This window comes from Onychomys torridus, chromosome 11 (genome assembly GCF_903995425.1).
Source record: "Onychomys torridus chromosome 11, mOncTor1.1, whole genome shotgun sequence".
In the NCBI taxonomy this organism is placed as follows: Eukaryota; Metazoa; Chordata; class Mammalia; order Rodentia; family Cricetidae; genus Onychomys; species Onychomys torridus.
The window spans coordinates 41,599,716-41,620,623 of NC_050453.1; the positions used below are offsets into that span (position 1 = coordinate 41,599,716).

The window sequence follows — 20,908 nt, forward strand, 5'->3', positions numbered from 1 at the left end:
GTTAGTTTAGTCTACTCAGCAAGCTCGGGATCCAGGGGAGACACCATTCCAAAGAACAAGGCCAATGATGGCACCCGAGAAAGACCCTTGAGGTTAGCTTCCGACTTCTCCGCTTACGCACACACACATGCATCGGTACACACATGAACGCACACGCATAATGCATATCTCTATGTATATACACACAAAGACATACATACACACAAAGAAAAAGAGTATTTTAATAAAGCAGAAAAATGGTATATTTGCCTACTTTTTATCAACATTGTTCACAGCAGGGGAAAAAAATCATACATTATACATCAATGTTGACTCCCTGGAGCAAAGCAAGTAAATAACTTTTTAATGATGCTTAGCAAGATTGGTTCATAGTAAATAAAGTAATTACGACTTGAATTTGTATGTACTAGATTTTATTGTCTCATTGTAGTTTATAATGTATGACACTCTCTACATTGTAAAACACTGCTTTATTCTAAAGAATTTGCCGCTTATGAGTCACGTGCTGCTAAATATTTATCAGCACACAGATACTTTCAAAAGCAGCATGGATAGTCATTGATGTAGCTTGGTCTCAGCGCTCCAGGGGATAAATATTGTGCTTCTGGGGGTGGGGGGTAACCCAGATGAAGGGTTGGGAAAATGTTGAAAAATGAAGTCTTGGAAAGTCCAACCCCTCCCTGGAGTGTCAGTTAGTTGAGTTTTTAATGGGGAATAATAATAATTTTCAGCCATAGAAAGTGAGTCTTGTACCAAGAATAGGAATGTATTATTTATTTAAGTCCTCCAGGACAAATTAAAACAAGCATCAAAAGAAAGGTCTTCAAACTATTTACCTCTCAATTAAGTGGAGATGAGAGAAGGCGCATAGCCGGATTCTTCAAAATTATAGCCGTAACAAGGGCGACGTGAACTCTGGGAATGCCAGACCAGCAGGCACATCCTCTGAGGGCCTGAGGACCAAGGTGAGTGTGACTTCTCACCAGGGGAGTGGGATTTTTGTTTGTTAATGTTTTAGAAGGCTGCACAGCCGTGTAGTTCATCAATAGAGATGGTTTGTACAGTAATTTCATTTCAGAAAAATCAATAAATAAAATCACGATAAAAAGAAAATTCCATTTCGAAAAAGCAACCCAGAGAAAATAACATTACAGTATTTTTATAATGTCACAGTCGTCTATCTCCAACGGGAGGCTGGTAGAGGAAATGCTTACACCTCTGGGGTGCAGGTCCCACGACTGGGACGCAACCCCAGCCTCTGTCATCTCCCCTCCAGGGCTCAATAAAAGTGCAGAGTTGAGAGTGAAGACACTAGCTGCCAAGACTGACAAGTTGTGTTTGTCTCTGGGCCCACAGGGTGCAAAGAGAACTGACTTCCATAAGCTGTCCTCTGACCACCACATGAATCCATCCCACACATGTGTGCATGCGTGTGCACATACAGACACATACAAATAAATGTAACTTTAAACATTAATAAAAGTGCTTACTTGGTTTGAAGCCTTGGCACCTCGAGCAGGCTGTTTTCTGCCTTTTATCCCCGCCCTCCCCTGTGCTCACTCACACATAGTCTTCTTCCTTATAGCCAGCTTCCCGGAAATTCTTTAGCACGCCACACTGTTGTGGACCTTCACACTTAGCCTCCTGTCGGCCCCAAATGCCAGTCTCCACCCTGCCCAGTGGGCAACGCCAACTTTCAAGCTCAGGCTTTCACAGCTATTCTTACCCACAGGTGCCCCTCAGGCTGAGGCTGAACATTCCTGGTAGAACATTCTTCTCTGGCCGCCAACACCGGGTGTTCTATCCAGACCCGCCTGCTGCCCCTTCACAGCAGAGAAAACCAAATTCCAAGGATGAGATGGCTAGTGGTCATCTGACCTGCTGTGTTTATCTTGCTTATTTCTAGAGATCGTCCACAAGATGCTCTTCCCGAGGCACCATGGGGAGCGATGTGAATTTCCCTATTTGTAGGGTCTAGTGCAGTGCCTGGGGCACATTTCAGGACTCAACACATGTACGTGGAGTGAATCAGTGAGTGCAGAGCCTTCTAGGAACTCCACCCTTCTCACCACCAATCTGCTAAAGTCTTGAGATAGCAGGAGAGAGGGTGACTCAGTAGCTAAGAGCACTTGTTACCCTTGCTCAGGACTGGGGCTCAATTCCCAGAGCCCATACAGTGGCTCACAACATCAGGGACTAATTCCAGGGGCTCTGAAGCCCTCTTCTGGTCTCTGAGGGTACCAGGCACACTTATGGACACAGACATGTATTCAGGCAAAACACTCAGACACATATTTTTTTTTAAAGACAGAAGAATGTAGATGGTACTAATATTTCATCCATCTACTCATTCAGTAGACATTGGCTGAACACACTGTTCTAGGAGCCCCATACATTGAAAACAGACATGAGATTGATCCCAGGCTTCCGGGGCCTCAGAGTTCGTCTAGAGAGGTAGGCATTAAATCAACAGCAAAGGAAAAGCTTTGTGAAAAGAGACAAGTAATGAAGTTAGGGAACAGGGAGGTGTGATGTGTGACAGTCTGTCCGGGAGGAGGACTTGCCCAACCCAGGGGAGGACCTTCCGGTACAGAGGGCAGCAAATTAGACATGGCTCTTCCAGGCAGAGCTGAGCATGGCTAAGAAGGAGGTAGAACAGAGCTTTAGGGTGGAGTGGCCGGAGGAGGTTTGTAGGTCACAGGGATAATGGCCGGGATGGGGGGGGGGGAGGGTGGGCATGGAAGCAGGCAGATCCAACTTTTGCTCTGAGTGAAACAGGAAGCCACTGGAGCAGAATATTACCTGACTTAGATCCGGCATACATGTTTTTTTTTCAAAGGATCTTTTTGACTCTTTGCTAAAAACTAAGTGTTGAAACCAGCCCCAACTCCAACCCCACCACATAAATAAATGAATAAATGCAAAAAGATAAGAGGAAAAAATTAAGTATCTATGGCCAAAGACAGAAGTAGAGAGTCCGGTTAAGAGGACAGCAAGCTGGGGATGGAGCTCAGTTGGTAGAGTGCTTGCCTGGCATGCATGTAGATCTGGGTTCAACACTCAGCACCGAAAAAACTGCCTGTAAATCCACAAGAGAATCAGAAGTTCAAAGTCCTAGTGAGTTCAAGGCCAGTCTGGGCCACACGAGACTCTGTCTCCCAGAAAATAAAGATCATTTTTTTTTTAAAAAAAGGCTGTTGCCGTCATTTGGGTGAACAGCAACAGTGACTTGGGAAAGGAGTGTAGGTGAGGTGAGTGGTTGATCCCAGTTACATGGAGAAGACACGAAGATCCCCAAAGATTTGCTGACCTTTGTAGGGTACAAAAGAGGGAAGAATTAAGTCCTAGTCCAAGAGTTTTAGTCCAAGAAACAAAAGTGAGTGCCATGAGCACGCACTTTTAATTAGGACAGTCCCCTGTTCCTGATGCTGTGGTGTGGTAAATGTTTGTTTTGTTTTGTTTTGTGTCTTTTCTTTTGGCTTTTCAAGACAGGATTTCTCTGTGTAGCAGCCCTGGCTGTCCTGGAACTAGCCCTGGAAACCAATTGGCCTGGAACTCAGAGATCCACCTGCCTCTGCTTCCCTCTTAAGTACTGGGATTAAAGGTGTGTGCACTGCCAGTGTGGTAAATGTTAAATGAAGTCCCCACACAGCAGCAGCATGGCTACTCATGTAGTGGGTAGCAACAGTGATGCAGATAACTAGGGTGCCACGGAGACACCAGCTCTTCAGGGACCGGCCCTCTTGGTCTTTGGCTACCTCCTCCTATTGACTTCACTTCCCCCCATTATAAGAATTGGGGTATTCATTTTTATTTTATTCACATGGGTGTTTTGCTTTCATGTATGTATGTGTACCACATACATGCAGTGCCCACAGAGGCCAAAAGAAGTGGGTGTCAGATCCTCTGGCACTAGAGTTACAGATGGTTATTAGTAACCACATGGGTGCTGGGAATCAAACCCAGGTCCCCCAGAAAAAAAGCAAGTGTTCAACCTCTGAGCCATCTCTCCAGCCCTCAAATCATAAGAACTTTATTGACTAATTCCTTATCCAAGACTAAAGAACATTATGCAGCAGGTTCAATGAAAAGCAGTTGGACGGCAGTAGGTTTTTGTTTGTTTTCTGAGACAGGGTTTCTCTGCGAAGCTTTTGGAGCCTATCCTGGAACTTGCTCTGTAGATCAGGCTAGCCTCAGACTCACAGAGATCCGCCTGCCTCTGCCTCCCGAGTCCTGGGATTAAAGGCGTGCGCCACCACTGCCCCGCCAGATAGCAATAAGTTTTTAAACACTCAGATACAGTAGCCATAGTGAGGATAATTGTGGTAAAGGCGGTATCGAGGACTGCATTTGCCTTTGCTACAAAATTCATAAATCTTAAGACACTGTGAAGTACAGAAGGAAAAGGGAGCCAATGTCAAGAGGATAGCTTTGGTCTCATCATGGGAGCCTTGAAACATCGTTTAAAGCTAAAATACTTCTGAGGCTAGCTGCCAAAAAGTATCAAAAGGAAAAAATGTGATCTATGTCCATGAATGGTTATAATTAGAAGATCTCTGGCAGTGAAAACATTTGTTCATTGTGAACTGATGCCGCTTTTACATATTCTGAGATATGACATGATTCTCCAGCAAAAGAGCTTCTATGTCCTCAGTCTCTAGCATCAAATCCAAAAGAATTATTCCAAATGTCTTTGGTGAAGCAAAACCGTGTATGTTGAGAATTGCCAAACAAAACTGATATTGAAAAGGTATTTAATGCATTTCTTTGTGTTTGTTCTTTGGTTTTATTTTCTTTCTTTCTTTTTGCTTTTTGTTTTGGTTTCTTGAGACAGGGTTTCTCTGTGTAGCCCTGGCTGTCTTGGAACTCACTCTGTAGACCAAGCTGGCCTCAAACTCGAAGATCCACCTGCCTCTGCCTCCCAGGTGCTGAGATTAAAGGCATGAGGTACCACTGCCAGGCTTTTTTTTTTTTTTTTCTGTTTTAACACGTCTCTTTGAATATTTAGGATCTTTTTTCCAGCAATTCTGAATATTTGAAACTCTAACGTTAAAAAGAACTTCATCAGAAAGTATATTTTGCAATGCATAGGTATTCGTTAAGCAATTACCACCAACAGGACACTGCATTGGTGCCTGGGAGAAAATGGTATAAATATGTTATGATAAGACTCAGACCACAGGGCAGAAGGTGGAGCTCATGGTACAATGCTTGCCTACAAAAAGGCTTGAGTCCAGTATGGTGGTGCACAGCTATAATCCCAGCACTAAGGAGGTCCAGGCTGCAGAACTGCTGCAGGTTCAAGGCCATCTTGGGCTACATTGAGAGTTCTAGGCCAGTCAAGGTTGCATAGCTGGATCCTGTCCCAAAGCAAAAACAAGGTGTGTGTGTGTGTGTGTGTGTGTGTGTGTGTGTGTGTGTGAGTGAGAGAGAGAGAGAGAGAGAGAGAGAGAGAGAGAGAGAGAGAGAACACAAATACTACTAAAGAAACTTTGTGATTCATTGGTTGGTTCTTTGTTTTCACTTGTGTTTGGATTTGTTTGGAGCTTTGTGGTGGAGAAATGATCTCACTCTGTGGTCAGGGCTGACCTAGAACTCACTATGTAGCCAGGGCTGGCCTCAAACTTGCATCATCCTTCGGCTTCAGCCTTCCAAATACTGGGATTACAGGCAAAAGCCACCCCATCTGGTTCAAAGAAACATTTTAAAAATTGGGTTTTCATTCTTTGCTCCAGTCACAAACTGACTACTTTTACAACTATAGGTTGTCCATAGAAAAATAACTTTGTATATCTACACCTGTCTGTATCCTCTCTCTCTCTCCTCTCTCTCTCTCTCTCTCTCTCTCTCTCTCTCTCTCTCTCTCTCACACACACACACACACACACACACACACACACACACACACACACTCTTTTGTGTTTTCCTCCCTTGGCTGACAGTATGTTAGGAATAGAGGTTCAAACTTGAGTGTTAGCAGGTATGTCTTCAGCTTTCTATTTAAGATAGTCTAACATGAGAGATTTGGATATAAATGTTTCTCTGTGGTTCGCAACATTTTAATTCCTACTTTAAAAAAAAATTTTAACTCTTTTTTGACCAATAAAATCTGCACTTACTTATAGGGTGTAGTGTAAGAATTCAGTACATGTGTGCAATGTATAATGATCAATCAAAATGGTGAAAGCTCCTTTTCCTTAAACTTGTGTGTGTCAGGAAGCATCCAACTTGCTTTGTTTAGACAAGGTCTTATACACCTCAGACTGTCTTTGAACTCTTGATCCTCCTGCCTCTAACCCCTAAGTGCTCAGATTGTAGGTGGACACTACTACACTCAGTTCTCAAGCTGTTTCTTAAAAGTCAAATGAACCTCTCAATTCCAAGTTATTGTGTGCTTGAAAGGATGTGTGCGTGTGTTTATGCTGTGCACTTGCACTTGTGTGTGTGAGATGAGAGAGGGTCTATTACTGAACCTGGAACTCATAAATTCAACTAGAGGACTGGCTAATGAGCTTCCAGCCCCACCTGTTTTCACTCACCAGACACAAACCACTACACCCAGCTCACTTTGGAAATTCTGATAGTCCTAAACAACAACAAAAAAGCTTAGATACATAGACGATGATAAAGTAAAGCAAAAAAAAAAAATAGTTCTTCATCTCGAAACTCTGAGAACATCAGCCAAGTGGTGGTGGTGCACGTCTTTGATCCCAGCACTCGGGAGGCAGAGGCAGGCGGACCTCTGTGAGTTCGAGGCCAGCCTGGGCTACAGAGCAAGTTCCAGGAAAAAGGCACAAAGCTACACAGAGAAACCCTGTCTCAAAAAACAAAACAAAACAAAAAACTCTGAGAATATCACTCTCTGAGTCACAGCCCATAGATCTTTAAACTGTGGGTCACAAGCCCAGATGTTTAAACTGTGGGACCCTGCAAATGAATATGTAGGACTGAGAAATATTTGGCAACAGGAAACGGGTTCTGAAGCATAATGGCCAAAGATGAATTCAAAACTAAATGTGTATGAATTCAAGGTGTTTCTGGAAGCATTCACCCATGATGCATCTGGGAACTTCACTGGAGAACACACAAAAGTCACACTGTACATTGTGCGTGTCGTCAAGCCTGGCCACCCTGTAAATGCTGTCTGAAACACATGGGTCAGATTCAAGACAGTTGTATGTTGGGTCACCATAAAGTAATGTTTTCTGCTCATAGAAACATAATGGCTACAGAAAACAAAGGCCTTTAATGTTTTCTTACTGTCGTGCTTCAGCATGTAAGCACCAAATTAGTGTCTATCTGGATTGTATTGTGTTCGAATTCTTATTTTAAAAAAACGCTGTTTTGAGTTGCTGACTGAAGTTTCATTAAGACGTTGTTGAATGACTTCTGGCATGGGGTTACGCTCGAGTTTGCTTTCTGTTGCCATGATAAGCATCATAACCAAAAGCAACTCAAGAAGTAAGTTTCTTCAGATCCCAGGTTGCAGTCTGTCGTGGAAGGAAGGCAGGGCAGGAGCTCAAGGCAGGAACTGAAGCAGAGACCACGAAGGGACACTGTTTACTGGCTTGCCTCCTCTGGCTTGTTCAACCTGCTTTCTTATACAGCCAGCCCACCTGCCCAGAGAGGGTGCTTTCCACAGGGGCCCAAGTGCTCCCGTATCAATCAGCAATCAAGAAAATGCCCCATAGACACACCCATAGGCCACTTTGGTGGCTGCAATTTCTCAGTTGAAGCTCTCTCTTCAGGTATATCAAGTTGTCAGCAAGATCCACCCTTACATTTTAGGACAGAATTGCAACAGCTTCCGAAACAGCCTGAACGTATTTCTGTCTATGTATTTATGTGAAGCTGCATTCTCAACACTGATGATTATAACGTAAAAACAGCAGTAACAGAAACATGAAGATGTTCTGTGTCCTTCAGTATCAAATATTCAGCCAAGATTTAACTCCTTGTTTTTGTTTTGCTTAGGGATTTGTTTTTCAGACAGCTTCTCATGAAGCCGGGACTGGCTTCAAACTTGTTTTGTAGCAGAGTATGACCTTGAACTTCTTCTGATCCTCTTCCGTCTACTTCTTGGGTGTATCACCAAACTAGGTTTATTTGGAGATCAAACCCCAAGACCTCATGAATGGTACGCAGACACTCTATCAAAGGAAAGACATCCCTAGCCTCAAGCCTTAATTCTTTATGTAAAAACTAACAAGCACATCCATCTAATTAGCATGCAAATTTGTTTTTCATCTTTAATAAATAATAAAGTGTATATATATATTACAGTCATTTTAGAATAAATTCCTTTATGATTTATTATCAGTAAATGTTTGATTTATATACCTATTTTATATATTTATATAACCAGAGTTGGGTAGGAAAATGTCTTAGGTGAAAAATGGCCACAAATAGAAAAAACTTCAGAAGCCCTGTTTCAGACAGTCTTTGGGTTGGGATGAATTCTGGGTGAGAGGTTTGCCTTTTACAGTCTGCTCCTGTTCACATGAGGGCGGCCACTCAATTCAGTAAGAGAGAGCACATCAAGCTGTTTGCACCAGCCCAGTTCTTCCTGTATCATGAGCACACACAAAGCAGCAACCAGGAGCGACTCAAGTATAACCTTCACAGAGCCCTTCATCTTAACAGTGCTGGAGGTTGAATGGGATTCCTGAGCACTGCTTGGTGGTGTTACTAAAATCATCATCGTGGGAATGGGCAAGTTTTGTGAACTATGTAATATCAGCTGCTCCCATTTCACAGCCTCCACATTAAGAAAAAAAAAAAAAAACAGTTTAAGATCTTGATTATCTTCCAATTTCATACTAAAAAAACAAAACAAAACAAAAAAACAAAACAAAAAAACTTTTGATCTTTTTAATTTCCATAATGCTGATGAATTTAATCCCAACACTCGGGAGGCAGAGCCAGGCAGATCTCTATGAATTTGAGGCCAGTCTGGTCTACAAAGAGAGATCTAGGACAGGTACCAAGGCTACATAGAGAAACCCTGTCTCAAAAAACCAAAACAAAACAAAAGAATATGTACTTCCTAAAATTTGGAGTAGAACCCACTCATGTTCACTTTGTCCACCAGCTAAAACCTGCTTCTCCTCTGGTGTCTTCTATTATCTGTCCTGGTCAGGAACTCACTCACAAATCAGCAACTATAGATCTCTTTTTAGTTCCTCAGTGACTTTCGGATAAACTCATTGCCCTTCCCAAGTAACAGCAGCCAGGCCAGATGACCATTTTCTGTCTTGATTCTGTGTTGCTGAAATGCGTGCCTAAAAAATCACGACATTCTTCCCCTGCACCAGCCGCCTATGTGAACATTCGATTACAAGGGCTAGAGAGGCGGCTCAGTGGTTCAGAGTGCATGCTGCTCTTCCAGAAGACCCGAGTTTGATTCCCAGTACCCACATCAGGCAGCTCACAACCACCTGAATCTTCAAGTCTAGGGTAACCTGAGCCACCTTCTGGCCTCCAAGGCACACACATACCTATAAATAGAGATAATAGACTCCTAAAACCCAACTAGTTATTAAATTTAAAGATACGGCTATTTTACTTCTTTACTTAGAAACAATGCAATGTCTCTTCACTGCCATTGGGATAAAGTCCGAGGCCGGTAAGGGGACTCACACACTTTCATGACTGATTAGACCTCACCCACCCCTCTAGCCTCTCTCCTGTCTGTACCCCTTTCCTTGATGCATTTTGAACTTCTCCTGACTCTGATATCTGATGACTCCTTTTCATTGTCTCAGGCCCTGAGCATGCTCAGTTCTTCTGTCTGGCCCAAGAGTCTATACTGTCATTTATTTCCTATTTATTCAGCAACTGTGGTAGGGCGCCTCCTCCGTGCTAGGTATTAGGAAACAGTGATGAAACCACACTTTTCCAGTTGTTTCTCTCCTTATAGAAATTCAATTACAGCTTGAAAAATGGAGTTTGAGGTGAAATGGGAATTTGAGGTGAACTGAGAGTTATGTCACAGAAACAGTATCAGATGGTATGGCAGGCAATGTCAGGGAAGCCAGGCTTATTTGGGAGTCAGCGGGGATTCTCTTAAGAAAGTACTGTTGAAGTGAAAATCTAAATAAAGGTATCAGTTGAAGTAAAGAGTGGGAAGGGAAGAGAATGTTGGGGGAGGTGGCAGAGATGTTCTAATAGTGCAGTAAAATTGGAAAAGGGAGTATTAACAAAAACAAGGCCTCTCTTGATATGAGCAGAAGATGTCTCTGCTGAATACACTTTCTTGGTGGCCTGTGTTACTGAAAGGGAACAGCTGTGAGATTCTCCTCGCCCTCTGTTGCCAGCTAAGTGCCAATGGCTCCCCGTTTCAGCATTGCTAATGACTCTCAATATCATCCTTGCCATCGTGAGGATGGGTATGAAAGGGTACTGTGGATTCGAGTCTGGATTTGTGGAAACTGGTTCCTTCCTGATTTTCTCTTACGCTCTTGATCAAATGGCACACTTGTACTTCTGCTTTGCCATTTGTAAAGGCGGTGGTACTGTGTTCGAACTCAGCCAGACACGGTGGCACACAGCTGTCAATCTCAGCACTCAGGGTGCTGAGGCAGGAGGATGGTAAGTTGAAGGATAGCATGGGCAATCTAGCAAGTTGTAGTGTAGCCTGTGCTACGCAATGAGAACTTGACTCAAACTCTCCCATGTCTGCCCTCCCCCTTACCTCAAATCCATTCTTCTCACAGAATAGCAAGTAAATCCATGATATGGGACACACATTGTGTTTAGTGACCTTATAATATAAGTATTAATATAAGTATAAGTGACGTTTAATATAAGTATTTCAAACATGTTAACACACACACACACACACACACACACACACACACACACACACACACTATAAGGTCTTGTGTGTACCTCTGGCTGGCCTGGAACTCTCCATGTACACAAGGTTAGTGTCTGAAGTGCTTTCTTACTTCCTGGCAGTTCCCTACCATTGACCCCCAAGTTCATTACCAACTATCACAGTAGAGGCTACATCCCATCTGCACACCCAGAGAGCAGTCACACCACCCCTTAGAAGGAGCAGAATCAGACATGCCTCTTTTCAAACGCCCCAATTGCTCAAAGTAAAGACATATTGAAATAGAAGCACTGGAAAATCTAGTTATTTGACAGTCATCAAAAGCACGATATATATTTCAGCTCTGATTAAATCGTCTCATACTTCTAGCTTTTATGCCCAAACTAATCAGTCAGTCTTTTTTTTTCTTTTCTATTTAAACTTGCTACTTGACTACCCAATGGTCGACTGACAACTAACTATATCGATATAAATATTGACTATTCTTAATTTTCAAGTAGAGATTACACATTAGCATGCTAGAAATGGTATTTCAGTACAATTTTCTTTCAAGTTATGAAGACTAAGAATTTCCATAAAAATCCTTCAAGCTTCACATCACCTTCTTATGCAGTGAGACTGACCCATGAAACATGGCGTCATTAGTTCATGAGTTTACTTTGCTAAAACGTTTTAGTTACAAAGGAGTATAAAATTATCAATGATCTTAGTCACAAATGCTTTGTTTTCCTATATTTCTGTAGACCACAAATGGGATAAATAAGTTCAACTCTCCTTTCAGAGTACAAGAAAGGTTCATTATAAAATATTTTCCAAATATCCAAAATTGTGCCAGGTGTAATTTATAAAAATGAAGAATTCAGCCTCGGGAGCGAGGGTTTAATCAGTAAAGCACTTTCTTCCAAAGGACCTGAGTTCAACCTCCAGAACTCACATTTAAAAATAAAAAAAGCTTGGTGACACATACTTGTGGTCCCAGCATTGGGGAGATGAAGACAAGTGAGTCCCTACGGCTTGTTAATGACAGGCCTTGTCTTTAAAAAGATGGATGGCTCATGAGGATAACACTCAAAGTTGTCCCGTGGCCTTCACACACACCTGTTCACACACATGCTCCTGCACACACATGAATATACCACATGCATTTCAAAAAAGAAAAGTGAGTTCTTTAGTTCTAAGTGCTGATTCTGTTTGTGTGTTTATATTTTCTCTTATTTACCCCTCTAGTAAGCAACTGGATTTTAAAAAATGCAGGCCCTCTACTAAAGAAATTTACGTTTTGATTTTGAGATAGTATCTCATATAGCTGGCCTTAAACTATTTAGCAAAGGCTGCCCTGGAATTCCTGATCCTCCTACTTCTGCATCTCGAATTCTGGGGGACAAGCATGTACCACCAAATTTCACACACTCAAAGTAAGTTTGATAATTTAACAATGTTATGTACTTATGTGTTCATGGGGAACATCTTAACATCAGTTTTAAAAGGAAATAGTTCATGGATAACTTGTCTCTCTGGCAATGAGAAAAAGCTTTTAAGGAAACACATCACCCAGAATGCAATGAGCTGATGGTCAATTTCATTCTAAGTTAGCATACTTTTATAAAGGAAATAGTGTTCACTAGATGACCCAACCAGATTAGCTGAGCGCTTCTTCCTGGCTGGTGCAGTACAGCAGTGTCTGTAAGAGGGATCTGAAATGTGAGGTTCCAGACAACCCAGTCAAGGGAGTGGTGGTACATTTGTGTAATCTCAGCATTCAGGAGGCAGCAGCAGGAAGGTCAAGAGTTCAAGGTCATCCTTGCCAGCAGAACCATGCTGAGGCCAGCCTAGGGTACTTGAGACCCTATCTCAAGATCAAAGCACTTTGTTACCTGCTCAGTTTCTGAATATCAGCTTCCCACTCACAAACGAGATGGTGATATTTGTCTTGTAAGATTGTTATGTATGTTCAAAACATACATGAAAAGCTTTTAACTAGAACCTGCCATACAAAAGGAATTTATAAAGCCAAGTGTGATAGTTCATGCCCGTACCTTTTGCATTTGCAAGGCTGAGGCAGGAGAATTACTATAACTTTGGGACCAGTTTGGGATAAGAGTGAGACCCATTATCAAGAAATACAAAATGAAATAAAATCAGTTCAGGCATATAATTGCAGTACTCAAAAGGGAGAGGCAGGAAGATTTCTGTGAGTTCAAGACTGGCCAGATCTATACAGTAGATTCTAGGCCACCCAGGGCGATATAATTGAGACAGAATCTCCAAAATAGTTAAATAAGTTAAAAATAGTGAAATAAAAAAAATAGCTAAATAAGAAAACAAAGATATTATTTACAGAGCTGCCAAGATGGCTCAGAAGGCAATGGTGCTTGTTACCAAGGCTGACGGCCTGAGTTCAACACCCAGTCCATACACAGTAGGAGAAGAGCAGCAGATCCCGAAAGTTGTCCTCTGACCCCCATACAAAAGCTGTGGCACAGGCTGGGCAGTGTTGGCGCACGCCTTTAATCCCAGCACTCAGGAGGCAGAGCCAGGTGGATCTCTGTGAGTTTGAGGCCAGTCTGGGCTACAGAGTGAGTTCCAGGAAAGGCACCAAAACTACACAAAACCCTGTCTCAAAAAAAAAAAGAAAAAAAAAAAAAAGCTGTGGCACATGTATGGACACACACACACACAAATAATAAAGAAATAAATGTCATAAAACTAGTTTTCAAAATGTATAAGAAGCTCAAAGACACCAGTAAAGAGATCCCACGACATAATAGTTTAGTATCTCTTTTGCCTTCCCCTTCTCGCTTCCTGTTCGTGTTTATAGACTTTTAGAAAGGCCTCCATTAGGTAGTAAGCTCCTGAAACCCATCGTGAGCACATCACAGCGTTTTCCTGTGTTGCTCTTTAAATTACACCTAATGGATACTCCAAAGGCTTTGTTGACAGATCTTCTCAATTGGTCCTCGAGGCCAACGGGAGGTGAATAATGGCCACTGTCAAAAGTCTCCTTTCACTTCTTCTAAATGCAAAAACCTTCTGCTACATCCCAGGCCTGCTCTCCCATTCTCTCCCCAAAGCTCCTGGAGAATTGGCATGTTAGCATTCCCTTGGTAACAACCTTTATCGCTGCTACCCAACTCTCCAGCTGCAAGACAAGGCCCTTGCTCTCAATCAAAATCTGACCCACTTCCGAGCCCACAGCCAGTGGGATTTTCCACATCCTTAGTTCCAGAGAGAAAGGAGGAGCACCCACTGGCCCACTAAAGATTCCTAGAGCTTAGGAGTTCCCAAGGAAGCTCCATCCTTCCCGGCCAAGGGAAGGGAAACAATATCAGCATAAGAGGCTGCCAACAGAAAAGTGGATGACGAGGACGAAGAATACAAGAGAAAATTTTGACACTGGACTCAAAAGAAAGTAAAAAGTGGCGAAATGCCTGGGGTGTTGCTACTTCAGAAGACTGAGAAGGTGGCCCACGCTGCTGCTGGTCTACCTTGATGCTGTGACAAAGCCCCCTGTTTAACAGGCAAGTTGGCATCATCTCCGAATAAACACTTTTAGAAGCTTACAGAATAATGTGGAAGGGATGACCACTCATTAGGGTCCCTCCTCCCATTCTGTACAGTGGCCACTGGATCTGCCCTGTGTGCAGGGTAGTTTTATAACCTTGTGAGTTTTTAAATCATCAGTCCAAGTGAAGATTCACCTTTCAGGTTTAGAGACGGGTATTTTTAACTTGAGCATTTGGAGTCGTCTTTACGGGTATGTTGTGGCTTTCACTTAACAGCCTAGGAAAGCTCTGGCAGTCCTCCAGCCCTGGGCAAACACGTGTGCCCGCAGCCAGTGGCAGCGCGCTGCGTTTCAGCACCGCCGCCTGTGGAGAGCGCCTCACCGCAGGGCCGGGTCAGGGCCTCTCACCGGTTCCTTCTAACATCCCCCGGCTCGCTGGCTCTCACCTACTTTCCCTGAGTCCCAGAAAAAAAAAGCATCCCCAACTTCTAACTTCTCGATTCCTGCTTTTAAAGTGACCCCCATGTCTCTTTCTCGGAGGTCTAAATGCGCACACACCCTGCGCCTTTGGGTCCTAACAGGGAGCAGCCTCTGAGCCGCGTGGCATCTCTCTGCTGGACCTTATACACGCACCCTTATACTCGATCCCTCTCGCTACACGCCCCACACCTCAAACACAAACTCGTGAAGACGCGTCCCTACCCGACTCTCACGCACATCCACACATCCATCCTCACACTCACGCTGCCAGGCTGACGGGTGCCATCGCCGCCCAGGACAGAACCTTGGCCAACTTGAACCCGGATCCATCTCGCCAGTTCATGGACCACCTCCCGCAGCCGCCGCCCCGCCCCCTCCCCTTCCTAGGCAGCCAGAGCCAAACCCTGGGCCGGTCAGGAGTACCCCTCGCCATCAGTCAGCATCCACCGCTTGGGGCCAACACAGAGCCACCACCCCCAAACATTTGTCCCTGCGCCTCCAGGAACCGCCAGCCAAACCCGGTAGTCGTCTCCTTGCAACCCCAGTCCCTGTCACTGGTGTGTCGTGTGCGTGTGTTTGTGTCTCCGAGGCACATTTAACTCCTTCGAGCTTTCTGTCCATCCTAAACAAACAGCACGTTATCTCCAACCCCTCTCCTCCCTTCTCCGCACCCCAACCTCTGCTCCCATCCCTACCCTCGCCCGCCAAGTAGTCAAACCTCCGCACTGTCGGTCGCACTCCAGGGCTCTAACCTGGAGCTCCCACCCCGCCCCAGAGGACATTCACCCCCAACCCCGCACCTCCCCCACCCCTGGCCCTCCGCGGCGAGGCGATCTGGCCCCAAGCTAAAGAAGCCTGGAAAAAACCAAAAAACAAAAACGCAGCCTGCGTCGGCTCTGGCTAGCTAGCGGAGATGGCAGGGACTGACCTGGCACTAGCCAGATCAGCGGGCGCACCCCTTCGGAGGGGCGCACGCCTTTCTGCCCAGTCGCCCTGGAAAACCACGGTCTAGGCGAGAGTGGAGCAGCGGAAGCTGCCTCCGGGGTGGGCGGGAGGACTCACCGAACATCTGAATGTGCCCTTTAGTGATGGGATTGAAGCTGCCGCAGGCCAGCAGGATAACGTGGGTCTTTGTGGTCTCGGTCATGATGGGAGTAGGTCCCTCGCGCTGGTCCAGGGGTTGCCTCTTTTTGTGTCTCGTTATGTCTGCAGACGGAGAAAGGAAGGCGAGGCTCCGGCGGTGGATGCTGTGGACTCCAAGGAGCCGCTCTAGACGCAAACCGCGTCACTCCCCGCCTCCCTTTAACTCTTGCAACTCCGGCGAGATCCGGGGCTGCTTTTGTATTGCTCTTCCCTCGGTGCTCAGTCCTACCTCTTCTCTCGCGTCTTTCGCGTCACTGGTCCTGGTGCCTGACCCTGTCATCTCTATCCTCCCCATCCCACTTCATTGCATCATCCCATCTTAGTTTGTCCACAAGGCAAGAAGTAGTGCCGAACCCAGAGCCTTGCATACTTACAGCATGGTGTGCGGATATGGCCTGCCTCCTTCAGACTTTGTTTTCCTACCTCACTCCTTTTCTCTCCCTGTCTACATTCTCTAACATATCTAACTCCAAAAAGGTTTGATTTTTTATAAATTTTCTTTCTCATGGCCTCAATAAATTAAGTGACAAACGACATCTGCTCCTCTCAATAGTCTTCATTTCGGACTGCTTTTCTCCCTCACTTGGTGACTCTAAACTACTGAAAGGAGTCCAGATCTTGACCCGTGGCTGCTAAGAAATAGTGAGGGGGTGAGAGCCCTTCTTTTAACGCTGGTCCTTTGTGTGGGTTGAAGCAATTACGGATTGGAGCAAATATAGATGACGAAATTACTAAGGCTAGGCATTAGGAAACTTGTGTTCCTTCATCACCTTATCCAAGTTGAGACAGTTACCGTTCCATCCTCATTTCTGGAGTGTTCACTCTCTAACAGAGGCTGTTATAAACCCCTCTTAAAGAGCAAAGCATGTCTCTTCATTAAGTTTAGGTTTTACTGGAGGGAGGTTGATAACAACCAGAAAGAAGATATTGGGTGAAAATGTGCAAAACATCATAAATGAATTAACTCATTCTCTGACAGAACAGATTGGACAAGTAGATGGTCTGAGAATGCCTCTCCGGGGGCGTGGCATTTAATGTGGGCCCTCTTAGACAAGGAGTTGCTAGTTCAGATAGTTAGAGACAGGATAGGGCTTCCTGTGCTCATGAACATGAAAGGAGGCCGGTGGTATCAGAAGCCCTGGACACTGGAAACTAGTAGTAGAGACATGGGTGCTGATCACCATGTGGGGCTAGAATAATGGGCCAGAAGTTTTTTCTGAGTCACTAACTTACTGTGGAATAACAAAAGAATGTCTTTGAAACCTCTAAGCAGGAGAGCACTGTGTGATTTACATTTTTAGGAGCTCTCTGGCTGTTGGGAGGAAAAGCAAATGGGAAGAGGAGAATGTGAGAGGAGGCTGGCCGCTTTAGGCAGGTGGTGCTGTCCTGGGACTGAGAGGGATGGCAGGGAGGAGGCTAGGCAGTGGCAGGACAGATAGGGTAAATTTTGTCGCTGTTAGTCTTTCCAGATGGGTGGGCTATAGAGAAGTTCGGGGATATGTCTTAAAATTTGAGTTAAGCAAATGAATGGGCTAAGATTCAGGAAAATGAATAGGAGGAAAGAAAGATTTGAAGAATGGTCAAATGTTTTGTTTGCATGAATATAGAACCAATAATTAGCTAGTGATTCAGAAGCAAAAGTATTACTTTCCCAGGCTTCAAGTTTCTAACAGTTCATTGCAAGAGTCTGTTCTCCCTTTCCATATTGTGGGTTCCAGGAGTTGAACCCAGGCCATGAGAGTCTGTAGCGAGTACCTCTGCCTGCTCAGCCATCTTGCTAGCTCTGTTCTTTATTTCTTTTTTTTTTTTTCTTTTTCTTTTAGCTCAGGATCGAACCCAGGGCCTTGCGCTTGCTAGGCAAGCGCTCTACCACTGAGCTAAATCCCCAACCCTTTTTTTTTGTTTTTTTTGTTTTTGTTTTTGTTTTTGTTTTTTCGAGACAGGGTTTCTCTGTAGCTTTGGAGCCTGTCCTGGACTAGCTTTGCAGACCAGGCTGGCCTCAAACTCACAGAGATCCACATGCCTCTGCCTCCCGAGTGCTGGGATTACAGGCGTGCACCACCACCACCCGGCTTTATTTCTTATCTAAGAGTTTGTGGCAGGTATGCAATGAATATTTCTCTGCTGAATAGTAAATCAACCTCTACTATGGAGAAACTTTCTAGTTTATTAAAATGTTTATTACTTTGTATGTGCACACACACACACACACACACACACACACACACACGAGCACTACTATAGAGCTCAGAGGACAATCTGCAGTAGTAGGTTCTCTCTTCCCTCCCTCAGTGTGGGTCCTGGGGATGGAACTCAGGTCATCCGCTTTGGTGACTAGTGCTTTTACCTGATAAGCCATATTACTAGCCCCAAAGTTTCTCGTTTCAATATAAGAGTCTTAAGAACCAATACAATTCACAAAGAAGTTTGTAACTTCTCTAGCATAAGATGCAAATCAGTGGGGCAGAAAGAGCAAGAGATTTTACAAGCTGGGCAATTAACATAATTATAGTTAAGCAATAAATATTTATTGAATGCCTGCCATATACCAAGCACTGATTTAGGGGTTGTGAACAAAGTGAAGTTCCTGCTTTAATTCAGTTCACATTCTAGGAAAAAACAACAGACCATTAAAAAAATGAATGGATGCATTAGTAATCAGATCATATAGAAATATAAAGCAGGGAGAAGAAACAGAAAAGGAAAGAGTCTTCTCTCAAAGGGGTCGGGGATGGACAGACTCTGATGAGATAGTATTTGAGCTGGAAATTCAGTCACATAAAGGGTCATGTTGCCTGAACATTTAGGGATGAACATTCAAAGCAGAGTGGGAAATAGAAAAGGTCTGGGGGCAAGAGTACGTAGGGGTGCTCAATGCACAACAGTAGTGTGACTACAAAAGAAAGAATGTGGAAAGAGTTGGGGATGATCAGCAAAGTAGGACAGGGTGTGGAGAGCCTCACAGGCCTTCTGTGGGGATCTGGTTGTCTCGGTGAGAGAGAAGGGAAGCCACAGCGGTGATTTTGAGTAGATAAGTGACATGAGCTGGCTCACATTTGGAGAGATCTGTTTGGCAGGAGACATATATTTTAGAGTCGTTAGGATAGAGTATTTTTTAAAGTCATGGGATTGAATGAGGTCACCAGAAGAAGCAGATAGAGAGAAAAGACAGGAGGTCCCCAGATTCAGTCCAGAGCACAACAAATTAATAACAATAGCTACATTCATCACACATTCAGAAACCCTGAGACTATGCACCGTTTAATTTACTTCACATTTTGAAGTCTCCAAGTGCATCCCATGTTAAGGGGATCATATCGAAGCACAGAGAAATGAATGATCTGGGTTCAGACAGCTGGTGTGTCCAAAGTCAGCTGCACCTGCTAGTCATCTTGATCAAAGGCTCTGCTCTGAATCCACCACTACTCTGCTTTGCTTTGCTTTTAGGCCAGAGCATCGCATCTGGACATCATTTGGTTTAGCTTTATTTTTGTTTGTTTGTTTTTTCTTTATCCCCCTTTCTTTCTTTTGGGGGGGGGGGTGGGGAAGGAATAGGGTTTCAGGTATTTCAAGCTTGCCTTGAACTGTCACGGAGCTAAGGATGATCTTGACTTCCTGAATCTTCTGCCTCCACTTCCCAAGTGCTAGGATTACAGGCATGCACTGCTATGTCCAGCTACCAGCTATATTTATTACTATTATTATTATTATTATTATTATTATTATTATTATGTGTGTGGTGTGTAGGTGTGCATATTCCATTAATATGGGGGTCAAAATTGGTTCTCTTTTTCTGCCTTTATGTGGGTTCAAGGATCAAATTCAAGTTCCCAAGCCTGCATGGCAAGCACCTTTTTCGACTGAGCCATCTCATACATCCTTGACCACCTTTAAAAGATAAAGATAATAGTATCTACCAAGACAGGAACACGCACTGGTCATTAGTGATGGAGGTAGAACACTGAGCGTATTCTGACAGTTAAGGAGAATGCTTAGGAGAGGCAGGAGGAAAGCAGGTTTATAATACAGCTCAGTCAATACATTTTCAGCCTTGTAGGCTATGCCTTAAGTAACAGTTTAAATTCTAAGCTTAGAGTATGAACCTAACTGTGCCTCTTTTTAAAGTCCATTTTATAAAATAATTAATAGCTTACATTTATTTATGGGGGTGGGGCAAGACATGCATATAAAAATCGAAGGACAACATGTGGGAATGAGTTTTTTCTTTCTACCATGTGGATCCTGGGGACGGAACTCAGGTCACAGGCTTGTGGTAAACAACCTTGTGTACTGAGTCATCTTACTGGCTCTGTAATATCCCCTTTCCCTCTTCGTATTCTTGCATATATTCATACATGCCTAATAAGGGCTCTGGGATTAGAACGTGAAAACATGGAGGAGGCTGGGAATAAGAATGTAGCTCAGTTGGTAAAGTTCCCATGCTGCATGCATGAATCTCTGGGTTTGCTCTCCAGCATGATATAAACTGGGAGTGATATACATCGTGAGTGCAAGTTTTAGGTCAGCTTGGGATATGTGAAACTCTGCCTAGGGGGGAAAAAGGAAAAGAAAAGAAAAACAGAGAGAGGAAGATGTGGTTTACTGGCTCAGCCACTTGCTAATTAAATGGCTTTGGGCAAGTCCTTCATTGCTAACCCTTTGTTTTCTCAAGTGGAGTGGTACCTATTTCTAGGCTGTTACGATAGCTACTGTAATATACAGTAAGATTGCCTAGATCCTGCCAGATAAACACATTAAAATTCATTTCAAACTGTTATCCATAAGATGGATGCTACAGTGTATGGACTGTGTATTGCGATGTGGGTCAAAAAAGTGAGTAAAGGGCAGTTTGTTTTTTGTTTGTTGATTTGGTTCTGCTTAAGGCATATTGTCAGTTTTATGGCAAATTGGCACAAAAAAAAAATGCACCCATTGTTTTTAAATGT

General features: G+C 43.8%; 1 protein-coding gene across 1 annotated transcript in view; it reads right to left on the reverse strand.

The window, feature by feature from the left end:
• Nucleotides 1-16,111, reverse strand: part of Nmnat2 (nicotinamide nucleotide adenylyltransferase 2) — a 162,629-nt gene extending 146,518 nt beyond the window's left edge. The window contains exon 1 of the mRNA XM_036202266.1: nt 15,882-16,111. Within this exon, the coding sequence (XP_036058159.1) occupies nt 15,882-15,966 (85 nt within the window). The 5' untranslated portion in view covers nt 15,967-16,111. The remainder of the gene's footprint in view (nt 1-15,881) is intronic.
• Between the last annotated feature and the right edge of the window lie 4,797 nt (nt 16,112-20,908).